The sequence below is a fragment of the Pteropus medius genome, unplaced genomic scaffold, assembly GCF_902729225.1.
Source record: "Pteropus medius unplaced genomic scaffold, Ma_sr-lr_union100, whole genome shotgun sequence".
Classification (NCBI taxonomy): Eukaryota; Metazoa; Chordata; class Mammalia; order Chiroptera; family Pteropodidae; genus Pteropus; species Pteropus medius.
The window spans coordinates 8,487,766-8,512,069 of record NW_024355205.1 but is presented as its reverse complement, the minus strand read 5'-3'; the positions used below and the strand labels follow the sequence as shown (position 1 = coordinate 8,512,069).

The 24,304-nt window shown below is 34.8% G+C and overlaps 1 protein-coding gene across 2 annotated transcripts in view; it reads right to left on the bottom strand.

The window, feature by feature from the left end:
* Window positions 1–24,304, bottom strand: part of WDR49 (WD repeat domain 49) — a 115,461-nt gene that overhangs the window by 56,233 nt on the left and 34,924 nt on the right. For both annotated transcript variants that reach the window (XM_039857547.1, XM_039857546.1), the window contains exons 6-8: window positions 20,487–20,654; window positions 18,578–18,726; window positions 7,772–8,005 (exon numbers count right to left, since the gene is read on the bottom strand). In XM_039857547.1, coding sequence (XP_039713481.1) covers window positions 7,772–8,005; window positions 18,578–18,726; window positions 20,487–20,654 — 551 coding nt within the window. The remainder of the gene's footprint in view (window positions 1–7,771; window positions 8,006–18,577; window positions 18,727–20,486; window positions 20,655–24,304) is intronic.

Here is a 24,304-nt window from a genome sequence, read left to right as displayed (position 1 = left end):
AGCTCATATAGAGGCCAAAGACCCAACACAATACTGCAGGAGAAGAACAAAATCAAAAGACGGACACTACCCAACTTCATAGCTTACCATAGAGCTGCAATAATCGAAACAGTGTGATATCGGCAAAAGAATAGCCAATAGATCACTGGAACAGAATAGAGAGACCAAAACTAGGCCCACATAAATCTAATCAACTGATCTTTGACTAAAAAGCAAAAGCAATACAATGAAGATAAGATAGTCTTTTCAACAAATGGTGCTATCAACTGGATATCCACACGTTAAAAAAAAAAAAATGAATCTAGATACAGACTTTATATCCCTACAAAAAAAAAAAAAAATCCTCAAAATGGATCACAGACCTAAATTTAAAGCAAAACAAAAAAAACCTATAAAACTCAAAGAAGATAACATAGGAGAAACTTTAAATGACATCTGGTTTTACAATGACTTTTTAGATAAAACACAAGTATATAATCCATAAATGAAATAATTAATAAGCTAGTCTTTATTAAATTTAAAATTTTCTGCTCTGCAACAGACACTGTCAAGAGAATGAAAACACAAGCCACAGATTAAAAGAAAATATTTTCAAAAGGCATCTTTGATGGAGTACTGTTATCCAAAATATATCAAAAACTCTTAAAATTAAATAATGAGAAAAGAAACAAACTATTTAAAAATGAGCCTCACCAAAGAAGATAAACAAATAGCAAATAATACATGAAAATATGCTCATGTGTCACCAGGGAAGTACATAATAAAACAATAATGTGATACTACACATTAGAATGGCATAAGTCTGGAACACTGACAACACCAAATGCTGACAAGGATGTGGAGCAATAAGAACACTCATTCATTGCTGATAAGAAAGCAAAATGGTACAGCCACGTTAGAAGGCAACTGGTGACTTTTTTACAAAACTAAAAATACTCTTACAATTCAGCAATCAGGCTTCCTAATATTTACCCCCAAAAGTTGAAAACTTACATCCACACAGAAACCTGCACATGGATGTTCATAGCAGCTTTATTCATAATTGCCGTACTTGGGAGCAACCAAGATGTCCTTCAGTAAGAAAATGAATAAAAATACCATGATACATCCATACAATGAAATATTATTCAGTGCTAAAAGAAAAAAAAAAAAGAGCTTTCAAGCATTAAATGCATAGAGGAAACATAAATGCATATTATTGAGTGATAGAAGACAATCTGAAAAGGCTACATACTGTATGATTCCAACTATATGACATTCTGTAGAAGACACAGCTACGTAGAGAGTAAAAATATCAGTTGTTGCCAGGTGTTAGGAGAGGAGGATGGGAAGGCAAGGTGGAGTATAGAGGATTTTTAGGGCAGTGAAATTGTTTTATATGACTCTGTAATGGTAGATACTTATCAAATACATGTGTCTAAATTCATAGAATGTATAACACCAAGAGTGAACCCTAATGTGTAAACTGTGGCTACATTTGGTGATAAGGATGTGTCAATACAAGTTTGTCAACTGTAACAAATGTAGCACCCGGGGGGGTGGGGGATGTGGATAATTGGGGAGGCTACGTATGTGCAAGGACAGGGAGTATATGGGATATTTCTGTACCTCTTCTCAATATTGTCGTGAACCCAAAAGTGCTCTTAAAAAAAAAAAAGGTCTTAAAAAATAGCTGACTGTGATGATGAGAAAAGCTGACGAGAGGGCCCTCTCCTGCCCTGCTGATGAATTTAATGCAGCTTTTATAGAGAACATTTGACAATATCTATCAAGGTTACTGACATAAATAGTCTGACCCAATAATTCCAGTTCTAGGAATTTATCTCACAATCATTTCCTCAGTAGAGCCAAAATTTGTGTTTTCAAGGTTAAAAACTACTATACTATTTGTAATAGAAAAATACTAGAATTAATCTAAATGCCCACAAGAACTGATTAATAAAAAGTTTCGTAGACCCATATAATAGAGTACCATGCAGCTGTCATAAAGAAAAAGGGTACTGTTTAGGTAATGAGATAAAATGCTCTTCAGGCTGTATCGTTAAGTGAAAAATCAATGTATAGAGCAATGTTTCTGTTCATATAATGCAATACAAATTATGTAAAGATCTTTTAAAATAATATATTCTTAAATATTAATAATTACATATATATATTTAAAAGTGAATATACATATTTACTTGTGTATGAATAGAACAGCCTTTGAAGGGGGCTAATGGAACTCACAAAACTGGTAGCCTCCAAGAAAGGAAATTGAGTAGGTAGACATAGGGATAAGAGGAAACATCCACTGTGTATCATTTTGTCTTTTTGAGTTTTATAACATTAAAATGTGTTATTTCTTCCAAGCTAATCATATTTAAATAAACGTTCATGTGTATGCATGTGCACATGTATGCATATATATGTTTTGGTGTAACCTTAAGAGTATGGTCCTTCCCATGTCTCCATCTAGTGATTAGCCCTCATAAGCTGAGGATCGATATAAAACCAAGAAAAGCCTCAAGGTGGCTAGTGAAGAAAAGCCATGTTAACAGAATGGAGGTCACTTGGAGCCCAGCAATAAGGCAGGCAAAGAGAAATTTTTCATTAGTGTTCATTTAATTCTGTTCAAAAGAGAAACTCATTGATTTTGCCCTAAATATAAGCACTAAAGAGGTATAATGTCTTGTAAGGTGGAGATAAATTTTCCTTAAGCTTTTTCATTTCCCTTTTCCCAGATTTTATAATTACCAAGGAAACTACAAATTGAATAGTTTAGATTCTCAAATATCTCAATTCCCTAAAAAACGATGTTCAGAAAAGAGGACAGGAAACACACTGTCACTAAAAAATTATGCCCCACCCTCATTTTTAATGAATGATCTGGCATTATGTTTCCTGTGATACTATGACAGATGGTCCTCAAGAAACAGCACTACTCTGGATAAAGTGAAGAAGGGTTTAGTGTTCACATTTTCAAAACCAACATCTTATGCTGGATTATAGGAACCCTATCAAGGGTCTCAGGAGTCCTGCTGGAGGCAGCCAGGCAGCCATTGTCTGACAGATCTCTTTATGTAACCATGTATGTGATTAATATGTTTACTCTTAGAGTTTAGATAAAATGGTAAGATTCTGGGAGGCAATTTGGGTATCAAATTATGTACTATACATATAATTTAACCCAGAAAGTAATTCCTAGGAATTTACCTTAGATAGATAAAGTCATAAGCATGAATATATTTATGTACCAAAAAAATCATAATAGCAAAATTCTCGTCAAGGCACATGGATAAGTAAATGATGATGTACACCTACAATGGGATACTGTGCTGCTTTTAAAAAATGATGAAGTAGATCTACATTTAGGTACAAGGAAATATATTCCAATATATTACAGAATAAAAAAGTAGGGTACAGAATCTTATTTATGTAAAATAGTCTATGCACAGAGAGATATTTAGAACATGATTATATTTAGTTCCTTATCTGAGCTTTACTGCATCATTTTAAGTATGTAATGTTTTAGAAAATTAAGTGATTTCAATAACAAAAATAGTAAATATTATTGTCTGTCAAAATTTAATGATGCCTAAATGTCTGGCCTGACTATAAGTGTGTCCCAGGTTCAAAGCAAACTGAAAACTACCTATTGCACAAAAACACATCGACCCATACCATTAGGGTAAAAGCCATAGGGATAACTCAGACATTTTATCTATTCCTGTTTATACCTACAAATATATTTTTTAAAGTTTCCTAAAATTCATGAGTTTTTAAGAAAAGCTTCATTAAAAACTCAATGCAAAGATAGCTCATAAGAACTTCCTCCAGTATACTGAATTACTTCGATTCTTTCAAAACTGTGCATTCCAGGAACTCCCCCATCTTGCCACATCTTGTTCTGCCACCAGCTGTGAGGGTGAGCTTTTCAGGGTGAAACAAAGAATGTTTTTTTTTGTAAAAGGTTTTGCATGGCTTATCATCACTTTCTTAGATTAGGATTCAAGGGTACCAAAAGGCAGGAAAATGAAGAAAAGTCACAGAAATGTGCCAAGTTGCTTTCATATAGGGATTGTGTTAGGCCAATACTAAAGTCAAGTAGAATGAAATAATACCAAAGAGTTGTCAACGTGTTGAAATGACAACAACAGAAGAAATGTTTTCCTTTCAATTCAGAAAAATGGAAAGTCTTCAAAAAAGACACCAAACCAGATAATTAAAGAGCGAGCATCACTGTACTGAAAAACCATGGATTCTTTTTGAACTTGAAATGAGAAATGGCAATTATTGGCCTAATCTGGCAATTGAGTATCCAGTTGGTATTCAGAAGAGTGTTAGGAGTTAGAGGAAAATACAGAAGTGGGAGACAGGATCTTACCCCCTTAGGCCAAAACACAAGAGAAGAGAAAAATGAGAGTTTCGTTAAGTGTTTAACAGGAAAACAACTAGAAATGTGACCAATGCTCAAAGAGAAGTGATATAGGTGTGGCTTGAGCTGTCCCTGGAGACTTTGGGAGCTGAGAGGAATTGAATTCAGTTCCAGCCCTGGAACTGAATGTGTCAGAGCAGGAACTGCATTGGGCGAGAAGGGACAGGACAAACAACTTGCTCACCTCAAGGGGTGTTCCCGAAGAGGAATAGGGACAAAGCCTAATTCAGGGTCCCCTCGTCTTTCTAACTCTTCCCAACATCAGCTTTCACATGACACATGGTTAAATAAAGATTAAGTAATACCAAGAAGTCGACAAGCAAAAGTGGTGTCATAAAACACTGACATTCAACCTGAGAGGTGTCAGGGACCTGGGGGCCCTACTAGAGCTGGCCGCTTGGAAGGAAGGAGGACTATTTCCAAAAGGTGAGCCACAGCGAGCAATGCTGGAGATGCATGTTGTTACTATTACCATGTCTATGCCCTGCCAACACACGTTTTTAAAAGTTAATAGGGTCGGGACTGGTTAGTACTTGGATAGGAGACCACCTAGGAAGACGAGGTGTTATAGGCATAAAAAGTAAAAAATAAGGGATTGTAAACTGACAAGTTCCTTGCAATCTGTGAGGTCAACCAAGGGTTGCCTTGCCTAAAAAAAATTGTTTAAAAAATTAAAAATAAATAAAAGTTAATAAACTGAAGCTTAGACATAATCTAAGTAATCTGCCCAACATTTGAACTCTGATCTTCTAACCCAGAAGTTCTCAAAATTTTCTTCTTGGGATCCCTTTATACTCTTAAAATTATCAGAGAATTCAAATAGCTTTTATTTACATGAGAGACATATATAGATATAGAGATGATGGATAGATAGATGATAGATAGCTGGAGAGAGAGAGAGAGAGAAACAGACAGACAGACAGACAGACAGACAGACAGACAATTTGCCATATTAGAAATTTAAACTGAGAAATTGTTAAAACATGAGAATACAAAAGCACCCATTCCTTTGGCCATCAATGACAGCATCGCTTATCACGTGGCCTCTGAAAAACTCCATTGTACACTCATGACAAGTGAGAGTGAAAAAAGCAAACAACAAATTAATATTATGATGAAAATAGTTTTGATCTCAAAGATTTCCTAAAAAGATTTGAATCTCCTAGAGGTCCGAGATCATGCTGTGAGATTAGTATTTTAATCCCAAATCCACATGTAATTTTTCCAAGACTAGACTATGGTACCTTCAGGGAATGAACTTCACAATCTGGTTCTAAGCTCCATTTATTGCCCCGGCTCCCACATTTGCTAAGAGCTCCCATACTAGCCACACCAGAATGAACTCTCTCCCAGTAAATGAACCGTGAGTGCTCAAGTGTCTTTACAGGTGCTCATGTTGTATTTCCTGTCTGAAACGACTTCCTTCTCCTTTTAAAGACTCCCACTCTAGGTTTCAGGGCTCTGCAGAGAAGTCACCCACCCAGCCCCAGGCGGAAATGACCACTTTCCATGAACAGCACTTTGTTCTCACCTCTGTTATACTGAATTCCATTTCCTTGTGAATTGGTAACGTGTCTGCCTCTCCTTCTTTCATGAGCAATCCTGTCATGAGCAAGGGGGACCAGGAATACACCTTGGACCTGCACTTAAAGACTTGAGCCTCCCCAAGCCACTGGGGAAAAGAAACTATAGTGTCTGAATGAATCTTTAATTCCACAGTCCTGGCTCCTGGTATTTGTTCAAAACTGTATTATTTGCTTTGTCTAATTACTATAAAATGATAGATATATCTGGCTGATGGGACTGCCGGTGACATTGATTTCTTTTATTTGACTGCAATATATTTTTATAATTATAAATGTAATACAATGTTAAAGTATTTCTTTACAAGCTTAACAGCTAATAGGAAGCACTTATGCATGTGATACAGAGTTCTATGTGCTTTATATACATATTAATGCTTTTAATTACTTACCCTATTAACTGCAAAAAATAAGTAGAGGTGTAAATATTCAACTCAACCGTATAGTGATTCTTCTTACATCATATACCATATGCGCATATTCTATTGTTGCCTATAACTTGCATATATTTATGTTATCTTGGCTTTATCTTCATGTCCCAAATGGAAAATTCCAGATTTTTTCTGTGTCTCATTTCCTGAATTCCTCAGGGAATATTGCTCATCTTGTAGCCAGGCAATATAGGATCTTAACATCTATGCGCAAACCTAGCTTTTTAACTTTACAGATCTCAATTAGCAAACTGTTCTCCTGGAAACAAATCCATCTCTCAGTGGCCACCAGGGAGCCGAATTAACTGGTTGCCTTCATAAAGTTCAGTAAACCATTTACGGGGGAATGTTTCCCACAGATGGAATTCAAAATGGATTGTTTTGTAAAGGACTTTTATCTCCTAGAATAACCAGAAAACAGAATGTTTGAAGTAGTGACATGACACACTACTCATTACTAACAAAGAGCTTTCCACCCCTTGCTCAAAATCTGAACTACTCATTTCTGCGTGACTGCAGAAGCTTCTGCAGAAGGGAAAGAAAGAATGGGTTGGGGTTATTGTTTAATTGGCCGCAAGCTGGATATTGGCGATCGGCTGGGTTCCTGCTGTGCTGTTACAGTCAGGCCTGAGGTAATCTTTGCGCGACTAACCTCCACTGGCCTGTGCACCCTCCGTGATACCCCCAGGCTGGCCCACTCTGTCCTCTAAGAAGGCCGGTGGTCTGTGCGGCATCTCTGCTCCGGAGGAGCCAGGCTTCCTCATTGGCATGCAGGTAGCGCTCCCATAAGCAAAGGCTGCAGAGTGTCATTAAAGTGGTGGGGAGACAAACAACACTCACGCTGCATACCAAGTGGTACCACATTTAACTGAATCATTTTATTATCAATACATTCCGGGCTGGCACTGTGAGCCACTAGTGTAAAATATGCTGGCAAAATGGATCTCTGCTAATTACATTTCATGCATATTTCAGAATTTTCCATGGGGATACAGGAAGACAGTGTTCATAAAAGAAAATTTTACAGCCAGGTTTACTTGCATTTGGCATCAAGACCCAAACTAGCAGGTAACAAAGATAAGTTCAATTTCGTTACATGTTACATTTGTTTTAGCTGAAATATTGTGATTTTTTTTATAACTATCAGTGCTGCTGTGGTCACTGGCTGAAAATGAAATCATTCTTCAAATCCACCTAAACACACATTATTCAAAAAAAAAAAAAAACACATATGGCTATTAAATGATTTCTTTTCCATGTCCTGAGTGACCTTAGATGGAATTAAGAAAATGAAACTCTGGATGTGGGGACCTGTTGAGAGAGTGACAGAAAAGCATCATTACCTGCTTCAAGACTGAACTGTAAAGAACACAAGTGACTGCATTCTCGTGGCTTTTCACCCTCTTGCTGGTGTCCCTTTCCATTGCCAACAATGCTAGCTGGTGATTAAATGAGATGAAAAGTCGACCGTGGGCTTCATCAAAGTGGAAGAGGCATCTGAAGTCCTGACTTTTGGGGAGAGAGCATGCTATCCTCTGGATGGACAACTGGTGCTGTATATCCCAGAGTCTCAAAATCTGGATGAAAAGTGATAAAGTCGTATGAATATGTCAAGAATAATTCTAATTTTTTAGCCAAGTTATTTTCTGCCTCATCCTCAACCCCAGGCAGACAGTTGCTTCCTCCACAGTACTATCACTGTTCACACGTCTGTCATAATACTTTTTTTGGTATTTCCCTTATCCATTTAAATACCTCATCAATTGTGATCTCCTCTAGAGAAGGGATGTGCTTAGTCTTGGTCCCTGGAAAAGTGCTTGGCATTTAGTAAGTGCTGGTAGCAGGTAAACTAGTGGCTACCAAACATGTCCATGTCCTATCCCTGGAATGTGTCACTGTATTATCTTAGATTTTTGCACATGTGGTGAATTAAGAACTTTGAAAATGTCATATTATCCTGGATGATTTGAGTGGGTTCAACATAATCACAAGGGGGAAATCAGAGTGATGAGATGTAAAAGGACTCTAGCTATTGTTACTGGCTTTGAAGATGGAGGAAGGGGCCTTGAGGCAAGAAAGCTGGAAAAGGCAAGGAAACGGTTTCTCTCCCATAGCCAGCCTCCAGAAAGCAGGAGAGCCTACCTTGATTTTTAGACCATGCTGCAATTCTAACCCACAGAACACAAAATAATTTTGTATTGTTTCAAGCCCAGTTTGTGCTGATTTGTCACAGTATCAACAAAAAATTAATAGTGTTTCTCTCTTCCTCTCTCTCTCTCTCTCTCTCTACCACCTGTCCCCTCTCTACTCTCTCTCTATATAAAAGACTTTGTATTAAATTAAATCAAGTTCAAATAAACCGTAGAAACTAGATTCTTATTCAAACATAGACAATCGAGACACAAAGATGATGTACAGATAGAACAAGACAAACAGAAAGAAAACAGAAAGAGCAGCTTTGTAGGTACAACTGTTGCTGCTATGAGTCTTGGTGCAAAATTAACACAGGCCAGGGAGGAAAATGGAATCAAAATCAAGATGGTGAAAAGCACCTCCAAAAGGGACTAGCAGGCAAGATCAAGCGCCAGACTGCTTGAGTTCTAAATCTTGACTTTGTCCCCTACTGCAGGGTGACCTCCAGCAAGTTTGTCTCTCTGAGTTTACGACATAGTAAACTGTGAGGATTAAATGAGAGCCCATGTAAAGCACTGAGCATGATGACCAGCACGTCATATGTATAATAACTGCTCTTTTATTATTAAATTTTATTTTTTATTGCTTAAATATTAGAACCTAAGCATGAAGAAGGTTCTTTCAAATAAACTAATCTATCTTATCCACTGTGAGAATTATTTCTAAATTATCTATTAAAACAATGGTTTCTGTTTAAATAAGTGTTTATTACTCCATAAGGTAGGCAATCCAATAGTTCTTAACCTATTTTAAATCAGATACACCTTTAAGAAAATAAAAAACTGTTGAAAATGAACAAGACAAACAAAAGCTCATGGTCACAGGCAACAGTTTAGTGCTTATGAGAGGGAAGGCGGGGGGAGGGAGATAAGGATAAAAGGGGTCAAATATATGGTGATGGAAGATTTGAGTTTGGGTCGTGAACGCACAATGCAATATACAGGATAGGAATTTCTACAGTAATTATTAAATATATTCAGCCAAAACGTCCTCTTCTACCTCTTGATTCTATTCTAACCTCTTTTCTTACATCTACATAAACCTCTTACACCTCTTGCCCAGGTTAAATAATCCCAGCTCCCTGAACCATCATGTTATCAGTTTTTAGATCCCATTCCACCATGGCAGCCTCTCGATTCTCTCACTTTGTTTTCACTTTTTTTTTTTTCAGGGAAGGATAGTCATCTAGACCTTGTTTACTTTTTAAATCATAGCAGAATATGTCATGGTATAAAATCCAATAGCACCAAAAGGTTTTTTTTCCCCCAGCCCACCTCTCTCAACCCCAAGTGTCATACTCCTAGAGACAGCCTTCTTTAATTCTTTCTGGGTTACGGGTTTCTCAATAACACCAAATAATAGCAGTGTGTGTGTGTACATAGCATATATTAATCATATATCTAATGACTCTCTCCTCTGAAAAAAAAAGAAGTTACTTACATTCCTTTTACTCTTTTCTCTTCCCATTCCTCTCAATTTAAACATATAATTTTTTTTGTCCTATCAGCTATTCTAATTTAAAATAATACACTTACATGTTAATTAATGCACTATAAACTTGAGACAGTATCTTTTGACTCACCAATGTGTAAAATGAGCACCTTAGGGTCCTCAAATGTTGGTTTTAAGCAGTATGCTCAGAGTTGAGACAATATTTTGGGTGATCCCCACCACTGTTACAGGTGCTATGATTTCCCTAATGCATTAGCTGATTACGCCACTCCATCATACATTTCACATACCTTGAGGCCCTAATTGAGCAAAACCCTAAATATTATTCCCATGAACAAATAATCAAACAAGATATCTACCATCCTATCTTCAAAAGTCTGATGTTTTAAGCTAAGATTTGGATTTTTCCTAGTTTTGATTTACAGTTACCAGGTGACAATATAATGTCAAATCATAAGTCAGTTACATTGACAATTTCTCCCTGATTTGTTCACGAATCTCATGGAACATAGTAGATGTTTAATAAGTATTTTTTGAATTTGTTGAAGATTGTAGTTCACCTGATAACTATGTCTACATCCATCTTATTGATAAAAAGATTAGCTAGAACAAGTCAAAGAATATAGGACTCTCATAAAAAATTTTTGCCTCACTTCTACATGGTTATTCACCTAATTGCAGATCTCATATAATCTACAATGAAAATTTATGAGAATTTTTCAATATCCTGCAGAAATAATTATGTTTGATGTATAGGGTAACCTTTCCATCTACCAAAAAAACTTAAAATTACCTAGTCAATTCCTACCAGATAAACAGCAGTAAAATTCTTCTAACTCAGGAATATATATTTATGAAGTACATTGGATTTTCTTGGCAAGAATTCATTAAATAATTCATTTTGGTTCTTAGTCATTATTTTGATTTAAAACATTCTGGAAGATCTCCAGAAAATATTTATCCTCATAAATAAAGATTCTATAAGAGCCAAGACTTACAAATAGATTTTAATGTGTTCTAAATATAAATAAAATTGATAAACTATTCTGAATGTTAAAGCGATGAAGATTAGACACATCTAGATTATTCACAAACACTCATATAACAGTCTTGCCCTCATACATTCATATTACTTATGCTAGCCTTTTTCTCAAGGTCCAAAATCCTGTCTTGTTTAGCATGGACCTTGTTCAAAAAATAAAAACTAACCCATGTCAGAATAATAATCTGGGGCATAGTTGAGTATAGATCAACAATAACTCTATAGTATTAATGTACTATAATTTTTCCAGAATGATTTTCTACTGTGTTGTTCAAATGATTTACATTGACTTTAATATTTCATTGACATTTAGTCATATAAATTAAATAGAAAATAGAAAATAGATGAGTGACAAACTCTTTAGTCTATGACAGGTTATTTTTTGCTATTAGCAACTAAAATTAGAAATATTTTTTATAAAACTGTGTATGTTCATTATTTTTTTTCTTAAAATAAATTTTTATTGTTCTACTTTCCCTTCTTCCTCTGGAGAACTCTCTCAATTAATGGTCCTACAAAGTCCATCTTCTAATTTTAATTCTCTCTGCTGAGGGTCAAAGCAATAGCACTGATAAACTGCATTGAATGCATATAACGGTGTTTCAGCATTTTCCTAGAAATCATGTCATAGTATGTGACCTCCCATAAGCTTTTCAATTTTTCCTATACTACCACTTTCTACACCAGTATTTCTTAACCTTGACATTAGAAACACCTGTGGTACTTTAGAAATATCCTAGGCTTGGGGCCTTTTCCTAAAGCAATTAAATTAGACTTTTTGAGGATGGGGCTAGGAATTAGTGATTTTTAAAAATTTTCCCAAGTATTTCTTTTGTATCATACCTTAACTTCTCTACTTTGTCTTAAGGTCAACACTAATCCCCTTGAACAAGAAACCCTGCTCTCAATTTAATCAGTAATATCATGGGGCTTGGCTCTAAACCAGATAACCATACTTCCTTTTTTCCTTAATTAGTCTATATCCTTTTAATCATGAAAAAAATCTCACATTAATTCAATTTTATTAATCGAGTCCTTTGACAAAATGTCACTTAAATATCAGGTTAATATTTGTGAATCCTGGGTTCTCCTCTTCTTCTACATTCAAGTCGACTTTTGGAAAAGAATTAGGCTACAGTTTAGAAAAGATCATATTTAATATCGATTTTCATTCTAGATATGCTAGAGATGTTTTTTTCTTCTTAGTAAGAGAAATAAATAAATCGACAAACACCTAAGCATAACAATTATGATTAATAATTGGTTCTTTTAAAAATATTTTGCACAAATTTTTCATCTAAACTACTATATCTATTTACATCATTATACCTGAGAAATCGTGATGTCTGTTCCAGCTCAGACTTACTAAGTCAAGTCCTTAAAATGGCATATTTGGGAGCTCTTTATTTTATCTATATGTTATATTAAGAGGAATAAGTAACTAAACTTGTGATCTTATATCAAGGTAAAATTTAGCTTGTCACATAATGATGATATATTTTTTCTGCTTAATCTTTACCTTGTTTCAATTGTTAGATATTTAATAATGCAAGATTATAAAAACAAATATTCTATTACTTATACATACACTAGAACCAGAAACCAGTGGATTGAGACTCCAGACACACTGATCCTGGTTTTAATACTACTCGGGTTTGTTATCTTAGATATGTGATCTTACTTCTCCATTTCCTCACCTTCTACCAAAGTGGCCCCAGTCAGCTCTGAAATTCTGTCAGTTTAGTCTAGCATGTAGTGAAATTGCTCAATCCATTATCTAAAGATTCCAAAATACCAACAATTCAAACAAATTCAAGGAGGCTTTTGGGAAGACTGGACTAAAGAAATGTGGACATCACCATATTTTCAGTCTGGTTTTACTGAAGAATTTCTCCCTGCTCCCTGCCAGAGATGGCCAGAATCACACACAAAGGCATAATAAAACTATTAAAAAATAAGTAATTAATTAATAAATGAGAAAACAAATAAATAAACAACACTAGTCTTTTGCCTGATCACTGTTACATTTATAAATGGATAACTTCATGGATAAGATAAGTGCATGAAGAGATGTATGGATAGGTAAAGAATCTGTTTTCAGTGTACTTTTTAAAACTAAATCATTTATTTACGTATTGGCAACATGTCTAAGTTTAATTCAAAGTAGTTAGGTGAAAAAAATTCATAATTTCCTAATGTAAATATGAGTGAGGGAAAAATAGAAAACAGATTCAGATGACTTTATGGAAATGAGACTTGTTTGGTTTCATCAAACATTTACTATTAACTCCTGCCATCCTGTAAGAGATAGATATAAAATGACAATAAGAAAAAAAGAGACAGAGAGAGAATACATCATTAGGAGAACTTAAGGCATTGGCTCCCCTGAATATACCTTTATATATTAACAAGTCTTGCTTGTTAATTTAGAATTTAAGCCTTTGGATAATCCACAAAAGCATAATGAGTGAATATTTAAAGACAATTTGTTTGAGATGATACACGCTGGCAGAACACCTCAACTAATGTTTTTAACAAAGTCATATAACAAATCTTCTTTTAAAAAATATTTTCACCATTTTTCCCAATATTGAAGTCAAACAAAATATTATTCAGAAATTAAAATCTTCTGTTGTGCTATTCATCTTCAAATTGTTATCATAACCTTTATTCTTCTGTTTTTTGATCATTCTTTTCAACAAAAGTGAAAGAAGACATATAGCTCTCAGACTCAGGTTTCTATGATGTATCTGTGTATTCTGTTATTGGCCTTGAAAAAATCTAAATCTTTTCTAACAGTATGAATTGTACCGCAGGAACCTCATTAATTTCCAAGTTCAAATTTGATAATAATTTTTACTAATACCAATATTTTATTTCAAGTGTTTTCTTTTTTAGAACAAAAGTTCCTTTAGGAAATTTTAAAATTTCAGTTAAATTGATTTTTTTGCCATTCTCATTACTCTCATAACGCTGAAAAACAATGATTTTTTTCCCATGGTCTTTAAAAAGATCCCTAACTTTGCCTTCCAAAGATCATAGTTCCTTTTTTATTTTACAAAGTACATTTAAACACTAAGTTTCTTTTCTTTTCTTTTCTTTTTACTTAATATTTGTACTAACAACAACTTTGAAGGAAATGAGTAAAAAACAGCTAGAACAAAGGAAGTCTGGTTCAAGTATCATTGCAGACTAGGTTTTTGTAAGGGGCCTTCCTGCTTCAAAGAAACACAATTCTGAATAAAACATAACTCTACTTCCTTGCTGGGCCTTCAGGAAGTGGGAACAATCTCCCCTAGTCTAAAAGAAGAAAGAGAGAAAAAGAAACAAACTTAAGATGGAGACAGTGAATAGAAGGCATGAAAGCAATGACTGCAGTCTTGGAGCCTAAGCCTTGGACCAGCAGCAAGATGCAGGAGGTACTGAGGAGAGACTGTTCAATTAAACTGGACAACAGAAAAGGAGCATACAGTAGCCTCAGGACAGAGTTTTCCTCATTTCTGCTCTGCAAACACAAATACAAATGTTCTTTAAAGGAGAGCCTCTTCAATTTAGTTGCTATGAATGCCCACAGTTTAGCAACAGCAAACGCCAAAGTAACAATAAAAGATAATCAAACATAAAAGGTAACAAGTCACCATGAGGGAGAATCACCAGAATAGCAAATATCTGATTCGGATCACCAGGGATTCCAGATATTGGAATTATTAGGTAAGAATATAAAATTAAAGAATTAAATGTTGAAATATCCAAAATTACAAATAATGAAAGACTATCCAAAATTACCAGGCCATTACAAAAACAATTTGATGGGGGTAGCCATGTTAAAATTAAAAACTCGATGTATGGGTTATATAAAAAGAAGACACATCTTCATTAGAAACACCACCATTAAAGTTAAGAATATCATAAGATGATAAGGTGCCGCCTGAAATATGGAGGAAAAACCTGAATAAGGAATAGGAAAAAAATCTGTGCATAAAATTTTTCTGAAAAATAACTAAAAAAAAAAATGGGTAAACGTAAGTTGTGCTTTCTCAATATTTTAAAGATGTCAAATGTCAAATTTAATGAAATTCCAATTCAAACACTAATAAGGTTTTTTATGGAACATAAATATTGATCCTGAAATTTACTTGGAAGGAAAGAAAATGCCATAGGATAGCTAAAATTGAAAAAGAAAAACAAGAAGTAGGAGTTGCCCTACCAGGTATCAAAATATACAATAAAGCTATGCTGGTTAAACAGTGATATATAAGTGTAGGGAAAGGCAAGTAGACTAATGGAAAGTGATACTGTTTACTAGAAAACTAATAATGAATACTTCTTTGTATTCGTACACACACTTAGAATAGTATATTTAATTTTATAAAAATATCATACATTGTCACACAATATGTTGTAATATATAATATATTAAGTAATAATAAAACAATATGAGAAGATCCACAAAACTGTTACTAATTGCTACTTGTGGGGAGAGGAATTGATTGAAGGGGAAATGAGCAAGAAGAATATTCCCTTTTTGTACTACATGCCGCTTCATTTACAGTTTTTATGGAATGGCATTAATCCATATACTTTTGTATACTATACTGATCTGATTCTGGTGACCCAGACAGGATTAGTAGCCCAGAAAGAAGGGTTAAGAGCAATAGAAAGGTGTAATCAGGTTGACTGTTTGGAAGAGCAACCCCCAGCAGAGAGAGTTCCCCTATGCTCTGAAAATCCTTTTTTACTCCCCATGATGACTCCTCCTTCAAATGACCAAGTTGCTGGCTTCCAGCAGGGCCTTGCCATCAGTAACTGCCACCTTAGAGACAGTTTAGGATCCAAAGCAAAATGCAATTGAACATTTAGTATGATACCAAAGTCTATAGGGATAAACTTACTGCTTATTTATCACTGGAAAGTGGTAATAGAACAGTCTTCCAAAAGAAAATTGGTTTCAGATTATTTTTGGAGGAAATTATTTAATCTAAATTGCTTTGATCTCAAAATCCTCTAATTTAGCAACTCATTGACCAAAACATAGTTTAATCAAAAGCTCTTCTAAAAAAAGAACGCTTCCTTTAGTTTTCCCTGTTCCCTAACTTATCCCTAGTCCTATAAAATATCCAAAACCGTTTTATGGCAATAAAGCAGAGGCTTAACCTTGTAGCAGAAAGCCCTGCTGTTTATTGTGAAGACATAATGACTGAGATTATTATGCATTTATCAAAGTGACATAGCTTTAGACTAATGTGAAAGACAGCATGACAAGCTTTATTATAATGTAATGGTTTAGAAGTCAAAGCAAAAATAGAATGATAAAAGTGTTTTGGAAGAGGCCAGGGAGTCTTAACACTGATAGTAGCTGTACAAAATCAATTCTGACTTTAAGGACATGTTTTCATTTGCTTTTAAAGTTTCAAAGCACTCTGTAATGATAAAATACCTAGTATTTATTTTTGATAGATTCATTAATTTAATTAATAAATGAATTTACTAATTTCTCAAGATTTATTGAGGACCTACTATGTGTGTAGTACAATGCAAAAAAGACATAGTCCCTAACTTCACAAATCCTATCAGTTAGTTGACAGTTACACTATTTTACATATTATATAAAACATATGTTTAATGTACATTAATATGTGCTAGGTCCCAGGAACAAAAATTAATCTTTGCCTCTAAGCACTCAAAACCTAGTGAAAGATATAATGTACATATACAACCTCGAGTACACAAGTCAGATTATGTTAAATTCAATAATGGAAGTTATAACAAAATGCTAAAAGATCTCAAAAAATAAAACAAATAAATCTGACTAGGGCATCAAAAAAAAAGTTTTTAATCTGAGCTTCTTTGGTACTTAGATTCATGGTAATGTATCTTCACTTGAAGCTGTCGACAGATAATTGAACAAATACTGCAAGATGCCAAGCACTATGACAGTATACAAGCTAAAAAGATATTGACCCTATTAAGGAAGCAAATTAATATTTCAGCACATGACAAAGGCTCTAATGAGGGACATGGGTGCAATGGGAATGCAGAGAAAGAAACTACTCAGTCTGCATGAAAGACTCCAGAAAGTCTGAAACTTCCAGGATAAATAGACATTTGCCAATTGATCACAGAGGAAAGGAGATTGAAGTCAAAAGCAAGAGCATGTTGCAAAGCCATGAGTCAGCGTGGTGAAAACGGCCTGCAGAGTTTGATATGAGTGGAGCATTAAATGAATAGAAGAGAAAAGCAGCAAGTGAAGTGGGACTGGTAGACCAGAGGAGGGCTTTGTATAAAAGGTTAAGAATTTTAGAAGCGATGGAGGGCAAAGATGAGGAATTAAAGAATTTTTCTCACAAACCATTTAATTAGCAGAATAGAGGGAAGATTGAAGTCAGACCAGTCCAAAAGTTGGGGACATATTCGAATTCCATTGTAGCATTTCAGGCAAAAGAAGATGAGATTTAGAATCAGAACCATGTCAGATGAGAAGGAGAGGTGAGGCTGATAAACATATTTTGATGGTAGAATCAACAAGAATTGACAGTTGATTGGTGAAATTTAAGGGAAAAGGAAATTTATATTATAAATATACAGTAAAATATGCAAGTTTGGCAGGACTTATGGGAAGAAAGAAGCTAAAGAATTATAGATGAATTTCTATTTAATTTTTATATATACATGTATCACTTTATAATAAAATTAAAAGTAAGATTCACTGAAAGAGTCTCTGAGGTTGTCTCAAGTAAGCCAATTGCCTACCTTTCTTTTCTTTGCAACCAAGGTCTTGAAATCTATCACATGTTAATCTATCACTGGATCTAGAAGCCAAGCATTATATAAAATGGAAGTCTTACAGAGGAACAAATGACAGGATTCTTAGAGATTAAGAAATTTTCCTAAGGAGATATAAATAGTAAATAACATGAATTCAACCTAGGCTATCTGATTCCAGTGCCATGTTTTCCCTATCATATTTAAAATATTTCATTGATATCATCAAATAGAAATAGACTGATGTACTAAATTGAAATGTTCTTAAAGTACTTGATAGTCTTCAGATTAACTTTGGTTTCTTACTTACTGAGTCTCTTCAGTATCAAAGCAACAATAGTTAATTGTCTGTGTGTATTCCACATCTTACCAAAGTAACATTTCCTCATGCCTATTTCTGTTTTTTACTATTGAATTAGTGAGAACATCTTTTAAATCTCAAGATTTGACATATTAAGAGCTCAATAATAAGGATTAAATTCATGAGTACATGTTTTAAGAAGAAATTTTAATGAAATACTTTGTCCAGCTGCCCAGGACTATTGTTAAATGACTATCGATATAACATCTTTTCCAAATATAGATTTCTAAAGACATAGCAGTTAGCCAGCATATTTTAAAAATCTACACCATCTCTCAGGGTAATTCACGATCAAGGATAGATTTGCATAGAACTAAAGCAATGTACAATGTTACTTACTTTATCTTTAGAGAAGCTGAAAAGTTGTTTTCTTGTAGCAAAAAACTGGACAGCTAAGACACTGGCTGAGTGACCCCAAAGAACACCAACTGGCTTAGAGACAACATAAGGGTTCCAAAGGCAAACTTTATTGTTAATGCCAGCAGTTGCTAATCAGAATTAGAAAGAAAAAAAATGTTTTTAATAATATGAATAACTCCCAGCTTTTTCTTTTTGAAATGAATTTATCACATATCTACAGATAAATGTCTTCTGGGCACTAATGTGCCTGTCTTAAAGGATGGAAAATCTTGTCACTGCCTAACAGCCCAGGCTCATAGGGCATGAGCTCTATCATCTGAAATAGCTGAAATGGAGAAAGTAAGGGAAAAGGGATATTCATGAGGTGAAAGGACAATACTGTCCCATTTAGGAAGCAACCAGAAGCTCAACCAGGAGGGGACAAAATCCTCCTTCCTAGTTTCTGTATTTCCACTCTCAGTCCAAACAGCCCAGGGATATAGACATGTTAAAGTTATGCTACGAGTAAGAAAGAACTAAAGCAATTTAAAGTTTCCCAACTAATTAAAAAGTATATTAAAAAAATATTTTCACTACCATGTAAAGAACTGAGCATTTACAAGTATCAAGAAACACAAATATATTTTTGACCTACTTTATAGAGAGAATAAGGTGTTTTTTATGTTTGTTTGTTTGTTTAACATAAATTGGCTATATTCCGGGAGCACATCAAGATCAGGGAGCACAGTGCTTCTTCAGGTCTGCAGAAAGACCAGAAAAGCATTGTTTGTTGTTCTCTCTAGGACTGACTGTGGAACCTAGCTTAGTCACCCTTATTTTTCCAGCACTGAGCCAGGTACAAAGTAGTTATCAGTAGAAAGGTGTTGAATTATTCAATCAATCAATCAATGAAATGGTTGATATTTTGAATCCTTCCTAACTCAATCCACCAAACCCTTCAGCCTTCTCTAATAAATCTGCAACACTCCTCGAAAGCTTAATGTTGGCATATTCCTGAGATCATATTCAAGGTATCTTTTATCATGATTGTCAGCTATTATTATTAGGGACTCAGCTCCCTGGCTAAGAGTCTATCAAAACTCTTCAGATGAATGATAATTATTGAATGAGGGTTAATATGGCCCATTTTGCAGACCATATATGTTCAGTCTCCATAACTACCCTATTAATTTTTCAATAATACTTCACTTTTGTACTGTTTTAACTAATATCATATATGTCAAATCATCAACTTTCAAAATTTCTATATATTTTATTTAAAGTGTTAATACCTGAAAACATTTGTGGCTTATTTCCCCAGCTAAAATATACATTTTTTGAAGTGAAAACTAATCTTTTTTATTGTGTAAAATATATTCATTTACATCAAAAGAACTCTCTTTTAGTAAACTAAAGCTAGGATAATCTGAAAAATTTTAGAAAGCATTAGAGATTGTATTCTGAAAGGTATAACCAGTCTACATTTTGCAGTTTGTGTGTGTGTGTGTGTGTGTGTGTGTGTGTGTGTGTGTGTGTGTGTGTGTGTGTGTAGTAGTAGTAGCGAGAAAAATGATGTATTTGTTTAGGTCAAACATTTGGTGGTGTTAGAAAGATGATGGAATGGTAGACACTGCACAAACATTTTATATCATTTTACTACCCCACTAATTCTAATAAAAATGCTAATTAAAACATTGGGACACTTTCTCACATTTTCACCCCAGTGTAGTTCATATAAAACGCACATCATAATGAATCATTATCAGACATTCTCAGGCAATAAAACGTGAGTTGTTCAAGTTAGTCTCTCTGGCAATAAAGCAACAAGGTGGAGAGGTTCCATGCATACAAATGTGCATTCCAGACTGTTTATGAGGCCTTCATAGTTATCATGATTTATTTTACATACCAATTAAATTGAGCCGAGAGTGGTAATCAAAAGCATGAATGCCCTGGGCAATGTTGAAGGATGTCATTTTAAGATGGTTTTTTGATTTCTCTCTCCAAGCCAGCACCACTGTATTTGTATTGTTGGTTGTGCTAGAAATGATAGCATCTAAAGATGCATTGTAAGTAACTGATTAAAAAAAAAAAGAAAAGAATTTTTAATTGATTTCTCACAAAACATGAGCAAAACAGAACTGTTTTAATATATAAAGTTAAAAATTAAACTCATATTATAACACAACCTGACGCTCAAGAAAATACCTTATTAACCCCTTCCCCCACTCCCCATTAAAGAACTTCCAGCGAAAAGTTCCAGCAAAGCCCACATTCAAACTTTAAACCAAACCTAAAGATACTTTGTTTTTTTTTTAATTGGAACACATGGCAAAAAACAATATTAATCACATTAATTATACAGGACTCTGGAGAACTAAGATGAGTAATTGGCCAAATTTCTGGGTTCTTCCTCCTGGGTCTGAAGCAGTCAAACAGGAGTTGAGCAGCCATCTGCTGTTCTCAAAAGTTCAGCTCATGCCCAAACCATGGTTTATTTAAGTTGTGGCTGATCTAGACAGAATGTTTGAGAGTAGCATGGCCAGGGATCAGTGCCCTGCCAAGAGTTACAAACACAGCTAGATTTAAGTGAAATGGCTATTACTGCAATCCCAATGACCCAGTACCAGATGTTCTGGAGCATAATCCCATTTTCCAAGCAAGGAAAGTGATCCTGCTGCCTTTCCATTTATGTCAGGCTCACATGCTCCAAAGGCAAAGAGCCATAGCTGCTCCTGCCCCAGCTCCTAACTACTGCTGCTCTCCATGGTTAGATGGAAGTTCTTTGCATTTTGCTCGATGATTTGTGCCTAAAGTTGAAGGATTTCTGATTTGACTTCAAGATCAAATTCCTGCCTTACACAGAAAGAGATGTTGTAACTTTGCATAGCTTAAGGAGAGTTGCTTTAACAGAATGGCTCTTGGAAATATTTCTGATCTATATATTACAAAAAATCAAGAGTGACACTCTTGGAAGACAATTCTCAAGGGATCACTAGAATTCCTGCACTTCTTAGAAAACAAATCATTGACTTCCTTTGTTCTAGACTATCTTTTCAAAGACATTTGCATAAAATGTAGAGATGGTATCTCTTTGTACAGCAAATGGTAGACAAACTTACTACTTAAAATAATAAAGATAATGTCTTCCTCTGGAGCAAAAGCAGGCATGCATCCTGTCTACTATAAAAGATTTAGATTCTCTAAACTTGGGGTTTCTTTCCTGGAACATAACACACTGCATGTGTGGGTATCATCTGGGACCATCTGCTTTGCATCTGTGGGACTTAAGGGCAAGAGGAACTGACACAAATATGCTGCTTGCTGTGTAGTGAGTAATAAAGTCTTTTTTTCTCTAACACAGGAGTCTTATGTCCTACATCCTCCATCACTTTAAGATATGGTTTTTAAATCTCTTTCTCCAAGTGAGCACCATAGTATTTGTATTGTTGGTTGTGCTAGAAATGACAATATAATTTATCAGTAGCTAATTTGGAAATAGTTTTATTATTTTACTGAAAGAATTGAATTTGCTTTATATATGTAATTTGCTTTATATATAAAAAGTATACATAAGTATACATTGTATATATGTGTATATACATACATATGAATATATATATTTTCAAAAATTACTAAAGGCAAGGAATTGTGAGAGGCAGGATAGCTTCTAGCTTCTAGCCTATTCTATGGAGTTAATGAAAACTGGAATTTATTCATTTAAGAGCTGATATTTACGTTATGTGAATATCTTAATTTAACATACTTTATATCAATCTCACTATGAAATATATGGCTCAATATGACAAATTTAAGACTAAATGAGGTTGAGAGTACTAGTGTGTCATCTATAGATACCCTCTTTCAAAATATGGCATGCAATCTTTAAAAATTTATTGGGCATCTACTATGTGCCCTGTGCTATGATAAGATTAATAAGAGAAGAAATAGACACAGTCTGGATGCCCCCAAGCTTAGAATAAAATATATGTAAATCAAACAACTAGAGAAAACTTTGTTATATAATACAGTGATAACTTAAGTGCTCTAGAAAGTATAACAGAACTTCAAAGAACAAAATAGTGTGTGCTTCAGGGTTTAGAAAACATTTGGTAAGTGTTGACAAAAAGATTTCATTTCAATAGATAAGAAGTGGTGATAAAACACATGTGTAGAAAAGAAGATAAACTCTAGAATTTAGAGCCAAAAGAGGACTAATCTACTCCTTTATTTTACAGATGAAGAAATAGAGACCCAATCAAGTTCCATAATTGGCTAAAATCATCAATTGATTATTGTCAGACTCTGGACTGGAGCCCAAGCATTCTGCCTCTGGTTTTGGTACAGTTTAATGTTACATAACATTCGAGCTCAGGACATAAAATCCAAGGATATAACATAACATAACATAACATAACATAACATAACATAACATAACATAACATAACAACATAACATAACATAACATAACATAACATAACATAACATAACATAACATAACATAACATAACTTAACAACAACCAGGACATAACATCCAAGCTCAGGACACCATCACCTGGTAGAACTAGAGTACAAATTCAAAAGATACAGCATGATCTCTTGACCACTGGAACAGTTATTCTCAAGTTTTAATATGCACACAAGTAACCTGGAGGTAAGATCCACATTAAAATGCAGATTCTCATTTGGCAAACCTAAGATTCTGCATTCCTACCCAAACCTCACTTGTTGCTGCTAATGTTCTGTAAGGACCACATTTTAAGTGGCAAGACAGTAGAATATGTTCTACGAAGTATTGCCATCATTTAATACTCTAGAAAATTAATCCATAGTTCTTCAAATTTGGAAGATCTAATGTCCCTATGGAAATGTGATGAAAGCTACAGACCCTCTCCACCAGAAATATGTATATCCACACAATTTTTAAAAATAAAATACCAGGATTTCAGGACTCTCCCTACCCCAACTCACGAAGCCCAGTGATGATCAATCTAAAGAAGTCAGGTGATGAACCTCCACTTTGGATTGTAAATCACTTCACTTGCTTCCTCAGGTGATTCTCAAAGTTTCTATTGTTAATGGTGTTTGTTCACCCTTTGTGCTCATCGATGCCTATTTTGGGCTCCTCTTTTTAGCTCCTACTTCTCTAAAGTAAATGAGTTTAACTGGCCTTTGATGCAGAGGTTCTCCTAACCAATGCCAGAACATAATTTCTAAGAGAAAAAAGAGGGACTGGGATGATACAAAGGAGGCTTTAGGAAAGGGGACCAAAGCAGAGGTGTCTCACTGAGCACTAGGCACACAGAATAATCACCATGAAGTGTGTCATGAAATGTGAAGTACTGCTAAAGACCAAAACAGTCTATTTTTCCACTCTGTTTAGAATTTGCCCGGATGGTGTGTTTCTTACTTATCTCCCATTATGTAATCTCCCCCAACCTCTGAATTACTTGTAATAATTATTGGGATAGTTTATTGAATGCTTCCCATGTGCTAGGCATCATGTCAGGTGCTGTCATCTTGCAACCATCTTCAGTGGGTAGCTTTCTGATAAGGAAATAGACAATCTAAAGCCAAACTCACCCAAGAGTAGGTAGCTAATTGGAGTTGGAAATGAGATTGAACCCAGTCCTGTTCGGTTGTGAGCTCTGTTTTGCACTACTGCATCATTCTTTTCCCCTAAGCCACACTGCCACATGTATACCAGGCCCAGATCTGAGGTTCTT